The sequence below is a fragment of the Embiotoca jacksoni genome, unplaced genomic scaffold, assembly GCF_022577435.1.
Source record: "Embiotoca jacksoni isolate LCO1_2020_lvr unplaced genomic scaffold, fEmbJac1.0.p SCAF_2, whole genome shotgun sequence".
Lineage (NCBI taxonomy): Eukaryota > Metazoa > Chordata > Actinopteri > Embiotocidae > Embiotoca > Embiotoca jacksoni.
This window is the reverse complement of record NW_027185340.1, coordinates 18,637,294-18,658,020: the sequence shown is the minus strand read 5'-3', so window position 1 is coordinate 18,658,020 and position 20,727 is coordinate 18,637,294. Positions and strand designations below refer to the sequence as shown.

General features: G+C 40.3%; 1 protein-coding gene across 15 annotated transcripts in view; it reads left to right on the top strand.

Annotated features, from left to right (window-relative positions):
* Window positions 1-20,727, top strand: part of tns1b (tensin 1b) — a 171,834-nt gene that overhangs the window by 9,622 nt on the left and 141,485 nt on the right. The window contains exon 1 of one of the 15 annotated variants that reach the window (XM_069154868.1): window positions 7,292-7,413. The exons of the other annotated variants lie outside the window; for them this stretch is intronic. Within the exon in view, the coding sequence (XP_069010969.1) occupies window positions 7,399-7,413 (15 nt within the window). The 5' untranslated portion in view covers window positions 7,292-7,398. Of the gene's footprint in view, window positions 1-7,291; window positions 7,414-20,727 lie in introns of those variants that run through there. 15 annotated transcript variants of the gene reach the window in all.

Sequence of the window (20,727 nt, the reverse complement as noted above, 5' to 3'; positions counted from 1 at the left end):
GGTGTGTTCCTGCATTGCAGTGCTGGTTGTCATTGGATAACTAGACGGACTAGTTAACGTACGTTAACATTTGAAAGTAGCAGGTGTGACGCCAACATCGCTTGTGTAATATCACTGGAAACTGTTAGTCTGCAATTGAGTTTTTTTGTGATTGTTTCGACCAAAAATGCTTGACTTTGCCGCGGATTTTCTCAAAAGTTGCGATGTAATTTGCTGAGTTTTAAGTGCATTTTTGGTGTGGAATTGCAGGAATTCAAAGGTCTTAAGTAGAGAAAGAAATGTGCGATTTTTTTTTTTTTTTTTTTAAAGCACTACATGATAGAAAAACTTAAGAAAAATTACAAAAATGTGACATGGCTTTACAGAACAGACAATCTGTGACTAATATACTGTAGAATATAACAAGTACATCAGCTGTCAAAATAAGAGCTTTAGATGCTGTTTAATTCATATTAATTCAACACGTAGACCTACTGTATGCACAAAAACAAAGCACAGTCTCTCACAACTTGACATCTGAAGTTTTTGTTTTGACGTGCAGTAATATGTTATCACTTCTGTTTGATAATAAGCATCCAATTAGAAAATGTTAAAGTGAAGACCATATTTCCCACAAATCCTGTCGCTTCCGGTTTTTCCGCTTGTTCCGGTTTTCTCCTGCGCAGAGTTTTATTTGGTGATGAGGAAACGGGAGCAGAGCCTGTCTGATTGTAAACGAGGAGTTATTTTTGTTAATAAAGTGAGTTTTGTTTGGAAAGACTTGCTTTATGCCGTTAATACTTTCAACAAAGCCTCTGCTGACGACATTTTTTGTGTAAAAATCGCAGGGAATAAAAATAAATTGCAAGCTTTTGCAAATATTGCAGAGTTTGCTTGAATTTACGTAAATGATCGCGATCGTAAAATTTCCTGGAGGGACTGATTTACTGTGCTTAAGCATTTATTCTTGTTTTTTTATTTGTTAATATACAGTTTTTTGTTGATCAAATATTTGCACTGAACTCAGTTTGTGCAAAAATGTTGCCCAAAATGTTTCTCTGCTGCTATATCTGTCCTGAGTGTTCAGTCTTCTCTTTCCGTGATAAAAATAATGGATTTAACAGTCTATGGTTCGATAAAGTGCCTTTTAAACAGGATTAGATGAAACTGAATAGGCTGATAATCAGTGAGCGGCTAACTCCACTGCGACACCGCTTCTCATCACTTCGCATGCAAGGAAAAACTTTCACTTTTGTTGCACATTCCTGAGATCTCTTTGTCATTTTGTGTCATTGTCTTATGTTACTGCTAAGCTCTGCTGCAGCTGAGCCTTTAACACATGTGCATTCTTAGATTTAGACGCTGAGATTAGGGCTCGGCATGTTGTCAGGGTCTTTTCATAGAATAAATGAGGTGAGCTGATGAAATGAGGCCTCAAGTCTCATTCACACTAACATAAAAGGCTGTTAGCTTTCAAAATAAAAGACTTGAACTTGTTTTGTTTTATCAGTTAATTGCAGGAAAGAAGTTTCATTCTTACAAAAATGACACATTTTTGCTTCTTAACCAGCCGTCCTACATGCTCTTTTCTACATTTTCTTAAATGTAAATGTCATTAATTCATACATTTTGATCAATTAAGTTAAAATAAGATAACAAAGACTTCATTGATCCGAAGTGGGGGAATTTAGTCGTCACAGCAGATTAGGAATACAGGTAGGAAAGATAAATACACAAAAAAGATAAAATTACAATTAAAAATAGAATATAATAACTTTTTTTGAAAATATAAAAAAAATAAAGACCATCGTGCTAATACACAGACACTTTATATACACTAAATAAATAAATGCACCTTTTTTTTTTAATCTATACAGTGAAATGTTAGTATAAATATTTCTGAATAAAGAAAAACTGATTATTTTTGCCCGTAGGAGATAATAATAATAAAAAGAAAAGGCTCAGTGATTTCTGCTTTAAAACTGACATTTTAGTATCTTTAAGTAAATGTATAGCTGCAGGGACATCCCACTGTAGAGAAATATATGAAGTAATTTTATGAAAAAAGAGGTATAAAAAGATCTAAAAGGCACCTGAGGAGAGTCATATCAACAGGACCTGCGACTAGCCCCCCGTTGAATTTTTTTTTTTACTTAACAACAAGGCTTGTATGCTTCTCTGTAAGGGAAATATGATGTCACAGAACAGTAAATCCCATACTTAAGACGTTTTATGTAGTTATTTGGAATTGCTTCACATCTACCGTGAACACCAGCCATGTTCTGAGAACCATAGACGACTCTCTGAAGAACTCAAGTCCGTTCACGTCAAAATCAAACCCATCAAAGATGACGGGACCTTGTTTGTGCTCCATTATCTTAGACACAAGCCAAAGATTTGAATTTCCACAACTCTTTTATCTGCCGCCGGAGACCACGTGACTCTGTTTGCTCGGCGTCTGGTTGCGTCTTTGCCTCTTTTGTACCGTCAAAATGAAAGAAGAAAGACAACCAGTAAACAGGGAACACATTCCTTCCTTCAAGCAGTAAAACAAAACAAACGGCCGAGCGCTGTATTTGATTTGAAGACAGTTTTTAACATTTAAAAATGTTACAGGCACTTTAAAGCAGAGGTCAGGACTTCTTATGATACTGTGCTTTTTAACCAGCAGATGGGGACATTGCCATTGACTTTTTCTTTTCAAACCTTAAACTGTGATTTTCTCACTTACTTGTGCGCATGGATTTAAAAGGGGGAATAATGAATATGCCACACTGTAAATAAAAAAATATGATATTTGCGTGCGATGCCTGGGCAGTTAATACTCTAACTGTAGCTAATCTGCTTCATCAGGACGGTGCGGTTTTGTTTTAATCAGATTAGATTTACTTTATTTTGCTATATTTTGATTGCTGTGCAGGAATATGTCACATCACATTTTCCAACGGAGCCTCACTTACTTCAAAACAGTGAGAGGACAACAGACACAAATCAAACTCAAAATCAAATGTGAAACCTCAACTGATTTAAATTTTGCCAGAAAACGGTTCGTTCATGCAAGATCAAGCAAGAGAAAATAGTTTTTTAAAGACTTTAACGACTCTTTTTTGCTGTTGTTTAAAGTGACTGGAAGTAGGAAGGACAGCTGGCATTAAGATGTAACTGAAGGGACTTTATTTTCTTCCCAGGGGGCTGAAACATGACATAAAATGAGGCGGTGCTGGTCGTGTATTTATGTGACTGTGTGACAAATGTATCGTGTCCCTCTTAAAAAAGAAAACTTATAAAATGTAGAATCCCCTTTTCTTCTAAAGCGTGGAGTGAGTCCAATGTAAACACAGTTAAAAGCTCCCATGCCGAGGTGATGGACGCGCAGTGTCCCATCGCTCTCCTGCAACAAGGTCTGTTTCTCAGAAGTTAATTCAATTAAAGCAGACAAAAGGGCCACTGGCACCAATAAAGTTTGGGTGAAATGTGAAGCCATGCGATGGACACACACACAGTCTTGTGGCCAGTCAAGCGTGATTTACATTTGCATAATGCCTGGCAGCCGGGCAGCCTTGCCATCGCCATGGGTTACAGTGGGTGCCGCGAAGAAATGCGGCTCTGTGTTTCAGTGGGTGAATCTTGTCTGGAGCTGACAGGCGGGGTGTCCTCACCACCGCACGCAGACAAACACACACAGTTTGTACGATACTTGTAAAGACTCTGTTTCACCACATCCTTTATCTGAATCTAAATGTATAAACTTAAAATCTCATTCATGTGTTAAATATGAAAGGTCCCACAGTGTATAAATTCAGATATCAATCTCTTTTATTTTTTTTTTTTAATTATTATTATAATGCAGGTCTAGGTGCTGCAAAAATACTGTGAAAATATCAAAATGCTCAGAAGACGGAGAAACGCACACAGCCTGTATTTAGCAACCTTGCCGTTTGGACTTCTGTGAGTTTGTGACGTCAAAAAACACTGTCCAATATTTAATGTGGAAGAAAACACCAAGCAGCCATTATGTTGCTGAACTAACAAGCCAAAACTTCAAAGAAAATCTTTGGTTGGCCTGGGCATGCTTCACTGAGTAACAAGTCAGCCACTCAGAAGAGAGGGTCACTGATATCAATGTGCTTTAAAGAAACAGAAACCAGAAAGCCTCCTCTTGGTAGAGCTCCAGAAGCTAAAAAGAAGAGATGTAAAATTATATTGAGATATTTTTATTCCTTGGAACAGAAAGAAATTCTTGTTATGGATATCAGGTCTGGGTAAGGTCTAAATTAGGTCTGGATATGGTCTAAATAAGGTCTAGATTAGGTCTGAATAAAATCTAGGTTTGGTCGACATTAGGTCTGGATAAAGTCTAGATTAGGTCCGGATAAGGACTACATAAGGTATGAATAAGGTCTATAGTAGGTACGGATAAAGTCTAGAAAAGGTCTAGAAAAGGTAGCATTGCAATTACTTTTGCAGGCACTTAGAATGTTTTGCCAAACTCAATTGATTTATTGTAATCCCAAGATCATATCCACACCAGCCATAAATCTTTAAGGACACACTGCCAGCGCCATCCCACATGCAGCATTACATCATTTTTGTTTTTCACATGTGGGATATATAGACTTCATGTACTCCCCAAGGAACAGTCTAATCCGCTAGTGACGCTGCTGTGATTCTCGGTAATCCTCTATGAGATGACAGAAGTATCGCCGTGTGCTAAATAGTTTAAGCAGCTAAATAGTTCTTCATGTGATTTTTCTGACCAGTTGAATTCCTTACTTGTGTGAAAAACTGTCCTCCAGAGCTCATGTGAAACATCACTGCAGTGTTTACAGTCTGACCAGTGGCTTTAACCTCTAACCTGTAACATTTGCATGGACAGCAACATGTTGGGTTCCCACCTCTAAGTCAAAACACCGCTTCCTTTAAACGATTCTGACATTTGGTGATTGTGGTGAAAAGAGACCAGCAGGGGGCAGTCAGTGCTGTAATTTGCTGGCGCAGTAGGCTTGGAGGAGTTATCTGTATTAAAGCTTTTATGTGGTGTTCATGTGGTTTAATCAGAAAGGACAAGTGTGAGGTCATGCAACATGCGCTTCCAATTTAAACTCATGCCTCTGCTTTATCCATAGCACACAGACATTTCAGACACTCCTCTTGGCAGCAGCGTTCGCGGACGCCTCACTCATGGCTTAGCACTCTGAGCAGCGATAACATCAACCAGAAAAATAACCCCTCCCCATGTTATAACCTGAGCACACAACGCAGACTTTGATCCGGCGGAGGTGGCTTTAGAAGGGCTTTAGGAAGAATGAATTCTATAAGGTTTTGGCTCAGGGCTTTACATTGTTTACAATACAGACACAGTTAGGATCCAATTATCTACTTACACATGCACAGACAGAGACGCATTCATCCTTTCTTTAGCAGTAAACAATGGGATTCTTTTATGTGTTTATAGTTATTGTTACACTGCAGAATACAGCACTGTATCTTCATAAAAATGAAGGTGTGTGCATCCATGTACATAATAAGGATGGGACAAGATTTTTGAATCATAACCGTAACCTGACTGCACCACAGGCCTGTCAATCGAACAGACAAGTGACTTTAGCTAACAAAATCTCCATTTGTTAAAACTTTTGACACCAGACAAAGCTGTGTGTTGATAAGAGATTAAAATAGTCGATTTTTAATTGAAAAGTTTTGAGCGAATTTCGAGTAGTAATTTAGCTCGAAATGCCCAGTTATGTACTACATAACGACATGTAAATACAGAAAGGTGTAAGGAAATGGTCCAGTAACAGTGCTTGAACGTTTTGGTTATGCAGTGTCATGATTATGTATGAGTTCAGATGGTTTCACCGTGACAAAAGATGACTCTGAGTTTTTAAAGGTTCAGTAATGTTTACCATGTGTGGTAGAATTTGAATTATGCCTCTCAGATCCGTGTGCTTTCAGTGAGTTCTGCTAATATACCGTCCGCCGAGATGAAGAGACCACCACAGTGTTTCATCCCCGGCAAAGTAAATATCCCTTCATTCTTTAAAACCTTGTAAAAGCCGTGTCGAGAGGAGAAAAGCAAACTGGAGGGATGTTAATGTTCCATACTACTCCCGCAGCTCACTGCTTCCTTAAAGTCCTGTCCGCACTCACGGACAAGTGGCAATGAATCTGTCAGGTCTGCATCGGTTTCCATTAAGGGTCTGTTAAGAAAACAATTGAGAAGTCCGTTTAGTTGGGAGTTACTTTGTAAAAAGGGTATCGGTTGCAAAGGGCCGACCTCTTCACCTCAGCTGTCAGCGAGTCAGAGACAGTATTACTCAACTTTGCAGTTTTGCCCTGTTAGCCCGTTTTAGCTCATTGTCTTGGTTTTCTGGTCGAAATACCCGACTTCCTTTATGCAATACTATCAAATGGGTACTAAATTCATTCTGCAGCAGGACAATGTGGCCAAACATACAGCCAGAGTCAACACAAACTATTTTTGGGTACAAGAAGACAAGATGTCATGCAACAGATGATGCAAACCCGACTGAGCTCTGATCTTAATCTCATTTTGAGTTTGTATGAAAAGACAGAAGCTACTGAGACGGCCTGGATCCACAGAGGAGGGTGCCAGGGTGCCTTGGAAAAACTTCTCACAAATGTAGAGTAAATGGAATTGGTAGAATTGGCAAATATGTGCTCAAAGCATGGACCTTATATTAAAAATGGACATAAAAGTGAAGCCAATGTGGAAGTGCCTTAAAGTGCAGTACCACGGAGGGCCACTTGGTGCTGGCTCCAAAAAAAACCTTTGGCTCCAATAGACTTCCATTTAAAAAGCGTCAACTTTTCTCATTAAATACAAAATCAATACATGTTTTCCACAAGTCAGTATGGTGTTATTTGATAAAGTCACCTTTTCTAATCAGAGTTATGTTAGTCCTTCAGAAAATAATTTCATTATTTATTTGATATTAGGTCTCAATGAGAATATCGTTTTTCTGTTAAGTTTTCAATTTTCTTGGTTCTTGGAAACACAGAAGCATCTGGTGAAGTTCTGCCCACAGAAAGCCAGAATTAGATTATCAGAGACCTGTTATTAGCTGAAACACTGAGGATGGCAAACGTAGAAGAAAGAAACATTTTCAGAGGACAAACAACAGCTCCTGGTATTCTCACTTTCCATGTTATGATCTCTTGACACTGGCTTTCCATGGTGTGTGTGTGTGTGTTTCCTGTGCCTTCACTAACAATGCAGCTCAGGAAGTATGTCAGGATAAGGGCGAGACTGCGAGGCTCTCTTTGGTGAGTGCATCCAACTTTGAGGGACAATAACACAGTCTTGTTAATCCCAGAAAAGCTAGCTGAGTGTTGAAGAAGGCTGTGGATCTGTGAAAGGGAATTACTGCCCCAGGTGTCTTCAAAGAAAACTCTGCGATGTCCCTCTGGCTGGTGAGTACTGTAGCAACATGTCACGTTGAACTGTGGGTGGTCAGGGATTCGCGCCCGACTCAAGGTCAGTCCAGCTCCAGCACGGAAAATGTCATAGCTGGTATTTTAGCGCGTTTTAGGGGGCCAAAGTGCAACTTATAAATACCTAATATTCTTTCAACCGTTTTCCAGGAATAAGGAATACCATTGATTTTTTTTTTACATTGATTTCTGATTGGTTTTCAATTTATAGAAGGGAATTATGAACTCTAATTTGCAGCTACGGTATGACTGATATGAATCTCACACAAGTTTGGAATCCATTTGTTGAGTCTAAATCCTTTATTTAATCTATAAGGGTTTAGCGTTCATTGTTTCTAACTAATAACATTTTATAAACAACTTAAAAACAAAGATTTCCAAATACGTTTTGTAGCCGAGAAGGCAGAAACAGTCGAGCAATCTATTTTGTGACGTACTCGCTCAAAATACCAGAACACCCAATAAGGTACTATTAAAGCTGAAGATCAATACTGATATTGGCCTGATGTGATCATCTGGATGATTTCTCTAGACAAGAATGACCACTTTGTTTGTCTGGTTCCATCACTAACACGTGCAGTCCTTTTGTGGTTTTATAGTGTTATTTTTACAGGGTGTTTCACATGGTGTGACATCAGGTTTAAAAAGCACGTTAACCAGACAACAGTAAAAAGTGTTCAGCCGATACGAAATGGACATTAATGAGCTACAACTGATATCCGTGTTGAAAAAAAAAAAGAGATTGTCAACATCGGCTAGGCTCCTGATGATAATGTTTTGTACGCTGCTCTCTTTGCTAATAAAAAAGAAAGGAAGGATGAGAGATTTGTTGGAAACAGAATCCCGGTACTCCTTGTAGGGGTTTGAAACTCACTTCGCTGGCGTTGGTAATCTATCACAATGAATGTATGATGTCAGTCTTATTATTATACGTATTTTTAGGAGCCATTAGCTGTTGTTTTCATGAGCTTTGTTGGAAAAATCAAGCTTGGTTCAACTGGCAAGCACGGACAAAAATGAGAATACCTTTTTCATGACTTTGATCTATCAAGACTTGAATATGACCATCTGAAGGTGTTTAAAAGACAGTGTTTCTGTCCTTTTGATTTGTGTCCCCTTTGATGAAATGCACTTCCTGCCATCTTGATGAAGTGCATTGTTGCCTGATGAAATGTTTTTTTTTTTTTTATGACAAACACTTTGCCTCGTGTATTTGACTGTCTGTTTTTTGACCTCACTCGAAGACAGTCTGCCCTTCGTCCATTTGCCCGCGCTTCTCTTTTCTCCGTCTCGCTTTTGTCCCGTCCTCTGATGTGGAAGTTGCAACTCTTGAAAGGTGTCCGGACAGTTAATTTACAGCCATGCAGAACGCAATAACTTTCACTCTGATGACAAAGACGAGGGGCTGTACGCTCGTCAATGGAGGTGGGCCCACATCTGTCACTGAGTCTCTTGCAATGGTCAGGCTCAGCTGGTCGTCTGTGTGAAAACAGAAGAGAAAACACCAGGCTTCTTTATTTAACCTTCATTTAACCCGTAGTGGCTACTTCCAAAAAAAAGTTATCGTGGTAAAATACTGGACATACAGTCTTAATAGGTGTTTCTGTTACGAAGTGACGATAGACGGATCGAGCGCTACGCTGGTCCTTCACAGCTTTTCATCACCTTGGCCCGCGTCTTGTCCGTTTCTGCCCCGCCCGGGCCTTTATGAGGCAGCTGATGATTGCTCTGAAGCCTTTGTTGTTTGAAGCAGGTTTATAATTGCTGCTCCAAAGGTGAAATGGTCACTGTGGGTTACATTGCGTGTGGCCGGTGCTTGTGTAGATGATAATTAAAGGTTAAATACCTCAACCTTGCCCTTTTGGAATTTGTAATGTACTTCCCCACAAAGGATGAAGTTGTCAGGGAATCTTTTTTTATTTTATTTTTTTTATCAACTTCTGATTTATTAGTTTTATAGCCAAAATTGTGAGAAATTTCCAAGATTTTGGGAGAGGATTGTAAATTATTTCACTCTTAAGTGTTATACATTTTGATGCTAAGAGATCTGCATTTAAAAGGTTCTGTAACAAAGTAAGAACATTTTTGTCTTCTTTGTATTCCTTCCTTTTCATTTGCCATCTACGACTTCGTGAAGGAACACCATGAAAGCTTTGATGCTCTCCAAACTTTCTCCTCCGAGAGCTCCTGTGATGTACCGGGTAGATTGCGGTCTACTAGTTGGAAACCCTCCCTGGTTTTAAAGTGATGCAGAGCATGTTTGTCGCCCAGTGGAATTGGCTGTGGCTCAGGTGGTAGAGAGAGTTACCCACTAATTGTAAGATTCAATCCCCGGTTCCTTCTGTCCACATGTGTCAAAGTGTCCTTAGGCGAGACACTAAACCCCATCACACCTCCTGATGGTAGGCGAGCACTTTCCATGGCAGCTCTGTTGTCATTGGTGTGTGTGTGTGTGTGTGTGTGTGTGTGTGTGTGTGTGTGTGTGTGTGTAAATGGTTGAATGGGAGGCAAAGTTCTTTGTAAATGGTAAGGTAAAAAGTCGCTATATAATTGCAGGATATTTTTACCATTCACTATCTAATCTGAAAGTATGTGTCTACTAAAACCTCTTGAAAAAACTGATAGCAAATTTCAAAATTTTACTCCTGCTTGAGATCAGGTTTTTGATATTCCTTGTTTTTCCTCATTAGAAAATGTTTCTATGGATTAGGGTTGCAGTATCACTTGCTGGCAGTTAGAGATTAAAACCTGTGCCCGAGGATCTTCTGTATAAAGAGGCTTTGGGTTAACAGCTGGGATTATAGCTTTCCTTGAAACATTGCGCTCTTCGTTTTGTCACCGATCTGCACTCGACCCCCCCACGGTTGCTAATTTGCCAAAAACTGTTTCCATCTGCCGGCTTCAGATAGAGCCATGTCTCTTTTGCGATGTCAAAAGATGAAATGAGCTTTTACTTAATTCCTAATGGCTTTCTGCCATGTGCTAGCATTCGCCAAGCTCTCAATCCAAACCTCTCCCCAGCCTTGGATCAATAGTGGGAGGGGCCGGCTGTAATTGCCGCATTAATCATAACCACTTTGTTGGGGGCAGGAACATGAAATGCACCATTTAAATAAATGGGTTTCCAATGTAAAGATTATCATTGGCTATTAGTTAACTTTATTTTAGATTTATTCTGCAGCAGTGATAGCGAACAAATTCTGGAAATACTCTCAAGCTGTCAATTTAAATTACAGGAGTAACAGGCGCAGCCATGTGCATAAAGGGTATAACTGACTGCATGATGTCATTTGAGGTTCAGCCGAACATTGGCACTCTTCTACTGACAGCTGAAATAAATGTAAAATATGGAATATGTCTGCAGTGAGCTGCAGCATCGCACGCTATCTGCACTCGATAAGTCTGATGACGACGCTGTGGCTAACTGGCACCGTCTTTTGAATACTAGCTCAGATCAGTGCTACATTTTTAATTTTGACTTGATAGCCCAGACCGGTATTTACATTATTTTGTTGCCCTGCAGAGCTGTCAGCTGTGATGTTCTAGGATGATGGGATAATCTAATTCTGTGGAAGAGATAAAAGTATAGGCTAGACGGCATTACAAGTATTTTATTTATCAAAGCTTTTAGAAACAACCCCATTTTACTTATATCCAATTAAACTGATGAATGGATACCACCAGCTGGGACTAAAACATCCCTGTCAGCCTCCCCCATTAAAGCCATGACCGGCCACTTCCCCTCTTATTCTCCCTGGAACAATGACCCCTAACTCCATAACCTCTTGTCTAGTTTCCTCGAACAGACAACAGACCTGACGTTGCCAGATTGAGACTTGAGACCAGCTCATTGTTTGTACTAGCAGAGAGGCAGGAAGTGTGCATAATATGTCCCCGCGCCGCCTCTGGAACTTCTCTGCCCCTTTGGCAGTATTGTGTAATCTTCTTTAACTGTGATACAAAGCAGATGGTGTAATAGTGAGACCATAATTTCACCTGAGTATTTAGCTTCACCCTCAAAGTGTCAAGGAATCGAATCTAGAAAATCTTACATCATGTGCGAAACAGTGTAGTAGCTTATTCTCACATGTTGCTCGTGCTATTAGCCTGCGATTGTGTTATTTTTTTGGGGGCTAATTGGCTGCTCGGAGCCTGACAAGTTTAATGGAAACATTCATGCGCACAAATTTAGTATAATGAATTTTATAATTGTGAATTATTATTTTGTATTTAGGAAACACTGAATTGATGCTCTGCCCAACAGTATTGTAACATTTGTTCCAGGGTTGTCGGCTTCACTGTGGTGTTTAACCGGCAGAATCCATAGTTTGGATTGGCTCATGTTAACTTAATGCAAAATCTGTTTGTCTGTGGGAAATATTAAATGGTGGGGACAAATGCTTTATTAATACATTCTTTTAAGGTCAATATTTTCAAAATAAAGCTGTTGCATGCACGCCTAAATGACAGTAAACTTGGTGGTAACGAGTTAGATTAGCAGTCTGAATATTCAATCATAACCGTTGAGTTTTCCAGCACTTTGCTGGATTTGTTTTGTAGATGCAGGAAAGGCTGATGGCAGCAAAACACAGGACGCAGCTGAGAATACACCCTAATAGAGCATTAGGCCTATCTTGCAGTGTTTTCACCAACAAAATCACAGGCTTCCCTTTCTCATTTCTCTGGACGGAAATTAAGAAGGGAGCTGCAGGAAGCGTCTCTTTATTGTTCTGATATTTAGCTCATGTGACGTTTACCAGAGCGTAGAGCCAAATGTTCTGGTTCAGTTCTCCTAATTCTCTTAATGAGAAATTGCCTTATGGAAGCATTGTGTTTGAATTTGCGGACTTCACGAGTGTAATAGTAACATCACAAAGCCCCTTTCAATTTAACAATTTTTGTTTTTCTTGCTTTTCAAAACGTCCATTTCTGTGCTGCTCTTCTTTGAATTTTTAAGCCAGTCAGAAATATCATTTGGAGCTACTTAATTCATTTACCTTCCACTTTATCTGATTAGAGAAGCTAAACACCCATTTTAATTCCTGTCACTGATGTGCTCCTCAGTCTCGATGATGTTAAGTAATCACTCAGAACGCATGCAGACCAGACCATATATGATTGGTCTGAGACTGCCAGTCTGCGTTTCTGTCTGCCTGACATCAACAAACACACCAGCACACTCCCCAACACACATACACTATTTTACTCCATTTTTTTTTTTTTTTTTAGCATAGTTTTTGTTCATAATTGTCCTCACCTTGTCTTCATTTGCATATCTTTTCTTCTAAGCCTTTGATGTAAAACGATCTAATCTTCAGATGGAAACTACCCGCATCATCCTATTTACAGCTTCACTTCAACTGCTGAGAATAAACTGTTAGTCCACTCAACCCATCTTAGATTCATTGTTCTTTCTTTGCTCCACGACTCTCTTAACCCCCCTCCCTCCCCCCGCCCCCCATGACATTAAATTGCAGACCCCCCCCCTCCTTTTTCCATCACTATAAGTGCCTCATTCTTTACCAGACGGCTCTGCCCGGCCCATCCCACCACCGCCCACTTCTGTCTTCCCCTTCTCCTAATCTTTTTCGTCCTCATGCTTTGAATGGAAGATCCTGCAGCATCCATAAAAATAGGGGACAGGATGGAGGATGGAGGGATGCTGGAGGGATGCTAGACAAGAGAGGGAAGGATGCATTTAGGACTGACCTCAGCTTCACTTTATGGTAATCCCTAGTCTCTGAAACTCAAGGAAAATGTACCTTTTCTCAAGTCAGATCAAAAGCCGTCCAAGGATCCCCTCCACGACTAAGTGCTAGAGCCTTTGTACCTCTGGACACTGGTTTTGAAGGACAGGCTAGGGAGGGGAGGGGGAGAAAAAGAGCAAGGAGCAGACAACGGTGATACAGCGGAGGACGTGAGGAGGTTTTCAGGAGAGAATGGGCGGACCAGGATGGTGTCTCGCAACAGTCTTCAATTGGGCAAAATTTTTCTTCTACTGCATCTTTCCGTTTTGGAAACCGAGGAACAGCAGAACCAAGGTACAGTTGGTATTTTAGATGCATTTGATTTGAATGAAAATAGTTTTTAAGGATAAAATATGTATTTTAAACATTTTCATTCACGAACCAGTATGTTGAAATCGGCTTCAGTGACTGTACAAGATATTCCTGTTTTGCTGCTTATTGTTTGGAACAGAACTGCAGTAACTCAGCGGTGGAAGTAGATCCGCTCACATTAGCAGCGTAATAATGTCAGTTTATCAGTCTTTGGTCCAAACTGAAACATCTTTGGGTCGTGAAATTTAGGACAGATATTAATGGCTCTAAGAAGATGTCACTTCATGACTTCGACTACCCCAGGATTTCTTTTCTTCAGAGCTATCATGAGGTTGACGTTTGCGGTTTTGACTGAAATTTCTTTATCAGTATTGGATAGATTATTATAAAAATCGGTACAGACATTTGTCAAAAATAAATCCGTGGTGACTTTTGCTTCCTTTAGGAAGTTGAACACTGGTCGTCTGTGTGCAGTTCGCCTCAACCAACCACCACCAACGTACTCTCTGCACAGACTTTATCACTCTTTGTACTTATTCACTTGATCTGTGTCACGTGACCTCCTTCTTCGACCTCCGGTCACACACACGTGTGCTCTTCACACCTGGGCAACGCAAAACGTGACCCTGACACGGTATCCTCTGGTGGGTCGACGGGTGTATTGCGCGCTTTGCTGTCGTGGCAGGTTGTCTCATCAGTTTAATGCTAGTTAGCAAATGTTAGCTTGTCATCAAGCTGAATTGAGATGATGTACACGTCAATGTAATGTAAATGTCGGCGAATTCGGGTCCACGTGAGTTGAAAACATTTCGACCTGAGCAGCTGCACCCGCGCTAGTTACGCAAGGAGAAAATTCACTTCGAACCCGTCGCACAACCGTGAGTATGACTGTTGACTCTTGTTAAAATTCAGTCTCTTCCACTGTCTGTGAAATAAATGTTTTCATTCCCTTGGTTTTCTCCCATTATCACACATTAATAGAAGGATCATCAGAATGTTTTGAAAAAGTACAACTAATTGCCACAGATTTAGATGCAGTTTTAATGAATCTGTATGTTGTACTAATGGACAGACGCAATGACAATGCATTTGACTGTATGAAGTACATCCTTAAGGTGCTTGAGGAGAGCGAGCGTGTTTTGTAATTAGAGATTTTGTTTCGGTAAGTTAAGAAATATGAGCTGAGATAGCGAAGGTAAATCTGTCAGAAACACCACATCACCATGGATTTGCAACAGGAAGTATAAGACCATACGTGTCATCTGTTACTGACCCCACCAACCTGCCCAGGTTATATTAGTTGTTGTCTCTCTATGCTGTTCTTCTCTCTCTGCTCTCCCCTCACATTAACTGGTCAGATGGCCTCCCACCTCTGAGCCTGCTTCTCTTAGGTTAATAGGAAGTATTTCCTTTCAGCTGTCACTCGTGCAGGAATTGTTCAATTTTGGGGTTTCTCTCTAAAATGTTTTCAGGTCTTAAATTTACTATGTTAAGTGCCCTGAAATGACTCTTTTTGATTTTGTTCGTTTTGATTTGGCGCTATATAAAAAAAAAAAAAAAGACTAAATTGAATTGACGGAAGATATATGAAATGTTGTGATCTTTTGCGTGACCCCGTCTCCAAATGTTCCACCATTTCCATCTGCAGTTTTCAAATGACAGTGGAAATTTAATATTTGTATGACGCTCGGCTAGTGACCGGCCTGACATGAGCTCTGGGGATATGACAGGCTGGAGAGATAAGCAAATCAGGAAACGCGCACACAAACAAACACACACACACACACACACACACACACACACACACACACACACACACACACACACACACACACACACACACACACACACACACACACCAGGATATTGCCAGGTTGAAATGATTTGGCACTTTTCCCGATAGTGGGTCTGCGCTGATGAACAGAGCCATCAATCCTGTAAATGCAGCTATTGCACCTATCACACACTCTGATATTCACACACACACACACACACACACACACACACACACACACACACACACACACACACACACACACACACACACACACACACACACACACACACACACACCACAGCTACACACCGACATCACCTCTAATTAAAGCACAAGGTGCTTTTAGCTGCCCGGCTGCAGACACATTGAGTATTTAATGTGTGTTTCAGCAACGAGAGAGTAATTTAACTAAGTATTGTACTGCACACTAATGTATTCAATGCCATTCTGTTTATTTTATTATCTTTTCATTTGTATATATTTGAAACTCTAGTGAACCAGTTTAGATATATTATACAGCTGAATATTTAAGAGATTAAGATAAGAAGAAGACATGCTTTTTCAGTATTTTATACAGTTTCCTGTATTTTTTCCATAATATTTACAATAATAGTGGGAAAGTATGAACGGGATTCAGACAATCACCAACTGACATCAGTATTAACAAAACACTGATGTTTTCAACAGAGATGCAGTGATGTCATTTTTTTTAGGTCCCAATAGCTTTGGGTATCAGCAAATGCCGAGTACAGATCCGATACCAGTGTTGGATTAATAAACTGTATCCCTCAATGTGTGGAAGAGACTGGGATCATTCTTTTATGTGTATTAAGGGAACATTAGGTTCAACCTCTCAGCATGAAATACCTCCAAACCGCTGACAACGTGACTTGAATGAATCAGCTGCATTATTACCAATACCCACTGCAGCTATTTGACTCGGTATCAGACCGATGTCAGTGTTGGACCAGTGGGCTCCTGGTTCTCAAGTAACAACAGCACTTTCAGAGGTGTAGTTTTTCTGCTGCATGCCACTGGAACACATGCAAAACAGCTGCATACTTGTTCATTACCGAATTAACTTTCTCTTTTCATAAAAATATATTTTATGGTTCTGCCACTCGCTCCCAAAGCTGCGGTCTTTTAATGGAGCCCATTGAGGCATTTCTGACAGCAGTCATTGCAGAAGCAAACAGTTGTGTTCATAGCTAGTTTAAAGGTCATAAAAATACCTGGATTTTTCCTGCTGCGGGACATCAATAACATTAATTTAATTTCAGGTTTTTGCTCAGTGTTTATCATTATAGGCTTTCGCATGCACACACTTTGTGTTATCCATATTCCAATGATGATTCATCCCGTCTAGCTCACAATGTAATTTATTTGCTACCCGTTTATTAATGTGTCTTACACAGTATGAACAAGCCGTACAGTGGTGAGAGTCGGGCCTCAGCATACCGTCCACAGTCTGTCTGTCTTCTGAACACTAGCTGGTGTTAAGTGATGCTTTTTGTTGTTGTTGCTGTATGTTGTAAAATAAGTTGCGTGCTGGATGCCTAGCTTGCCATTACCTTGTTACTAAGGGAAAAGACGTCATGTGACGATGTCTTTTTGATGCGCACAAAACCTCACTGTTCCAAAAATGTCTTGTGAGATTTTAATCTCCCACGTTTTCATTTGATGTTATTTAGTGACAGGCCAGTCCGCCCTGAAATGCTTCGACACGACAGCAGTGTTATTGTTGTCTCCCCGGGTCAGTGTGTTCTGGTGTTTGGCCGGTCGTCCTTCCTCCTTCCACCAGCAGAGAGAAAAGAGGAAAAACGTGCACACACATGTGAGTGTTCTGCAAAGGGAGGGCGGCGGGTCGGCATTGTGTTCAACAGATGGGAGTCACACGGGTGGGAAAAGGGTGTGTGTGTGTGATCCTCCGTGTGTGTGTGTGTGTGTGTGTGTGATGTGTGTTGGGGGGTCTGCTGGAGTGTGTTCTTCCTCTGTCTGTCAACAAGTGAACTCCCCCTTCGTGCAGCAGGTTCTCGGACGTCGGCCAAGACGACAGAACACACCCCTCCGCTGTTTACACATTCACTCTCTGCTTATCTAATATTTCTATCTGATAATCTATTTGCGGCACATCTTGTTTTATCTGTTTCTTTTTTTCCTCTTTTGTTTCTGTCTGACTAACTTTCTCGCTCACCTTTTTTCTTCTTTCATCTGCTCAATCTTATTGTGTTGTTTTTGTTGTTGTTTTTGTTGTTGTTGTCGTCGTCGTAGTCATACTGAACTCATTGTGACAGGCTGTACCGCTTTGACCCCACTCGTCTGTTTACTCATCTGTATTTGGTTCAAGGACGGCGATCTGACACCGGTTCATCTCTTTAATTGTGTAAGAGTCTCGCTGTCTGCTCTTGGCAAAAGAAAAGAAGACAGAAACGGTCAAGGTTAAAGAGGTACTAAAACGAATCCTTTCGAGTGATCTGATTAGTCCCGGAAATATGCCCACCCTGCCTTCTTTACATTTACAACCTTCCACACACACACACACACACACACACACACACACACACACACACACACACACACACACACACACACACACACACACACACACACACAAACAGGGTCATTTGGCTATGAACAAATGTCTATGATTATGAATGAGGGTGCAGTTTACTCGGTGGCCACCAGTGGGTGCTGCAGTAGTAACTGAGTGTGATCGCTGGTCTTATAGGCAGATAATCAGCAGTGTATACAGTCTGTCACTGGTATTAAAAATGATTGTTAGTATTTGGATAGCCATAATATTACTTGATCATTTCTAAATAAAAAACAAACAAACAAAGGATATAATTTCTCACTGCGTCTGTTGGTTCTAGTTAATTATAAAAGATGTTTTGCTTATAAAAAAATAAATGACGCACTAGAGAGGGCTAACAGGGAGTTAGAAGAGGCGAACATTGTATACACAGTATTCAATGTTTTCGTTTGAGTACAACCTGGCTCTGATGGAGAACACTCCATTATTCAGTGACACAGTGTTAGGTTTCAAAATGGCCTCCAGAGGTTATATACTCCTTAGTGTCAGATGTGAAACGTATATTAATGATTCGAACTAAATTTGAATACATTTAAAGCTGCTTTAATGAATATTCTTAACAGTGGATCAAATGACTGTGTACAGTTTAAATGGCTGCTTGTAATGAGCCCACTGACAGATGTCTCCCAACTTCCAAGGTATCCTCAGTTTAAAGGGTTTTAGCGTTTTGGTTTTGTAACCTCTAACTTTGCTGTTTTGTTGCACTCTCGCAGCAGAATAGTTCTACTCGACTTCAAATAGACAAAAGTCGTGACGACCTGGTGAATATGATTGTTTAGAAACTACACATATTTCTCTCAGGAGTTGGCTGGTCGAGACCAAAACGAAGTTAAAAGGACACTTGATAATGGCCTGGCTTTCTCAAAGCTGCCATGAATCAGCATTCATTCCCCAATAGATTTCCTCCTCCAAAAAAAGCCGTGTGCGAGCAGCACACAGTTAAGTTATAAAGTTAAGTGACCTCTAGCAGTCGTCTAAATAATGACAATCTGGTGTCCCAGAGAAGTGACTCAGTTCAGACGATGAGTTTTTCCTCGTTATACGGATGTTTGAGAGGATGGTTCGATACAGCAGAGGACTTGGGTTTAGGAGATCGCTGTTAGCTTCCTGTTTCCAACTTTGAGTCAGGACAGTTTCTTTAAAACCGCATTTACTGTTTGCCATGACAATGAAGGTTGCATAACTTCAAGCCCAAACCCAAAACATTTTCTTTACAAAACCCTAACCAAATGGTTTGGTGCCTAAACCTACCGAGAGGCGCCCACTCCTGTGGCTCGTATTCGAGTGGCTGGACCAAACGACTTATATGTTGAAGGACTTCGGGAATGCTGATGTTTCTTGGAGTCTGCTGAGTTTGTTTCAAGTTCCCTCAAGAGGCCAGAAATCACAAACTATCCAAAGGTAAATAATATACAATTTCAGAGTGCATCTCAACCGGGTCCAAACGTGTAAGAGAGCTCTCTGAGACTGTTCTGGTCATGAAACCATTCAAATGCACTATTTATCAATGATTATCTGAAATCATCTGAAGCTATTCTGGATTATCTTGTGTTCCTGTGAAGGCATCCACTTTGGCATGTTATAATGCTGAGCGTGCTCATGTAATGGATGATTACAGTAAAGATACTTACTGCTGCTTCTGATTAAACAATTTTAGAGCTGCAACAATTGGTTTGTAAACTGATATAACTATTTTACAACATATAAAAAGTAATATTTTGGCTGCTAAACCCATTAAGTAAAAATTCTGAAACATAACTTTGCACTCTGGTTATATTTGATGCAGATTTGATTAATTTGACAATAATGGAAATAGTTGTCAAGTGAGGCCATAAAAAGACTCGCATATGCAATAATATAAGGAAATATGGAAATAGATAACTTGTGTGTGCGTGCAGGGTTTTGTGTGTGTTGGTTGGAGAGGGATTAGCTTTAAATGTTTTCTCTACAACATTGTCTCCTTTAGCGAATGTGTCGGTGTAGGGGTGGCCTGCAGGAAATACCGGGGGGATTAATCCTCTGTGCCACTGGGTGAGTGTGTTTGTACGTTTCTGTGTGTGGGTGGGTTTGTGTATTTACATAGTGTGTGAGAAAGATGTGTGTGTGAGAGGGTGGGGGAAGAAATAGGTGGCTATCGGTGGATGTTGATGTGTTTGCGTGCGGTGAAGATTGATAGTTATAAAATCGTGTGTGTTCATGTTTTCAGGAAGTCGTGGGCCTGGACTTTGACAGAACCGTTGTGTGTATGTTCGAACATGATGGGGCCATGAGAGCTCACAGGTGCAAGTGTGTGTGTGTGTGTGTGTGTGTGTGCGTGTGTGTGTGTGTGTGTGTACGTGTGTGTGTGTCTGCAGGGATTTGTGTGTGTAAAAACCTGCACAAAGGGATAAAGAGTCACGCATGGGGCTAACATGGTCATTGATGAGCAGTGAGAGCTTAATGAAGCAGCCTTTACTTCCTGGCCCCTGTGTGTTCTTTTGCTCTTTAGTAAAGGCTGAAGATGGAGGGGGCGGGGCTTGTTTTGAGCAGTAGAGACTCCAGGAATGCTTCTATTATTTTTTTTCTACTTCTATTTATAAGATAGAAAAAGTGAGTCAAAATTGAATGTACTGCAGTTGATTCTTGTCTTGTCATGGGGTTTATTGATGATGAGGAAACTTATAAATCCATCCAGGATTTCGAGGAGTTTTTTGGAGATTGTTGCGATCAAAAATGTTTGATTTTTGCGATGTAATTTGAAGAGGTTTGTGTGTCAAATTGCAAGTCGAGAAAGAAAACGAAATATTTTTTTGAAGCACTACCCGATAAAGGAATTAATGTGTAGTCACTCCCTTTGATAAAAACCATGCTGCATGTCACAGAAA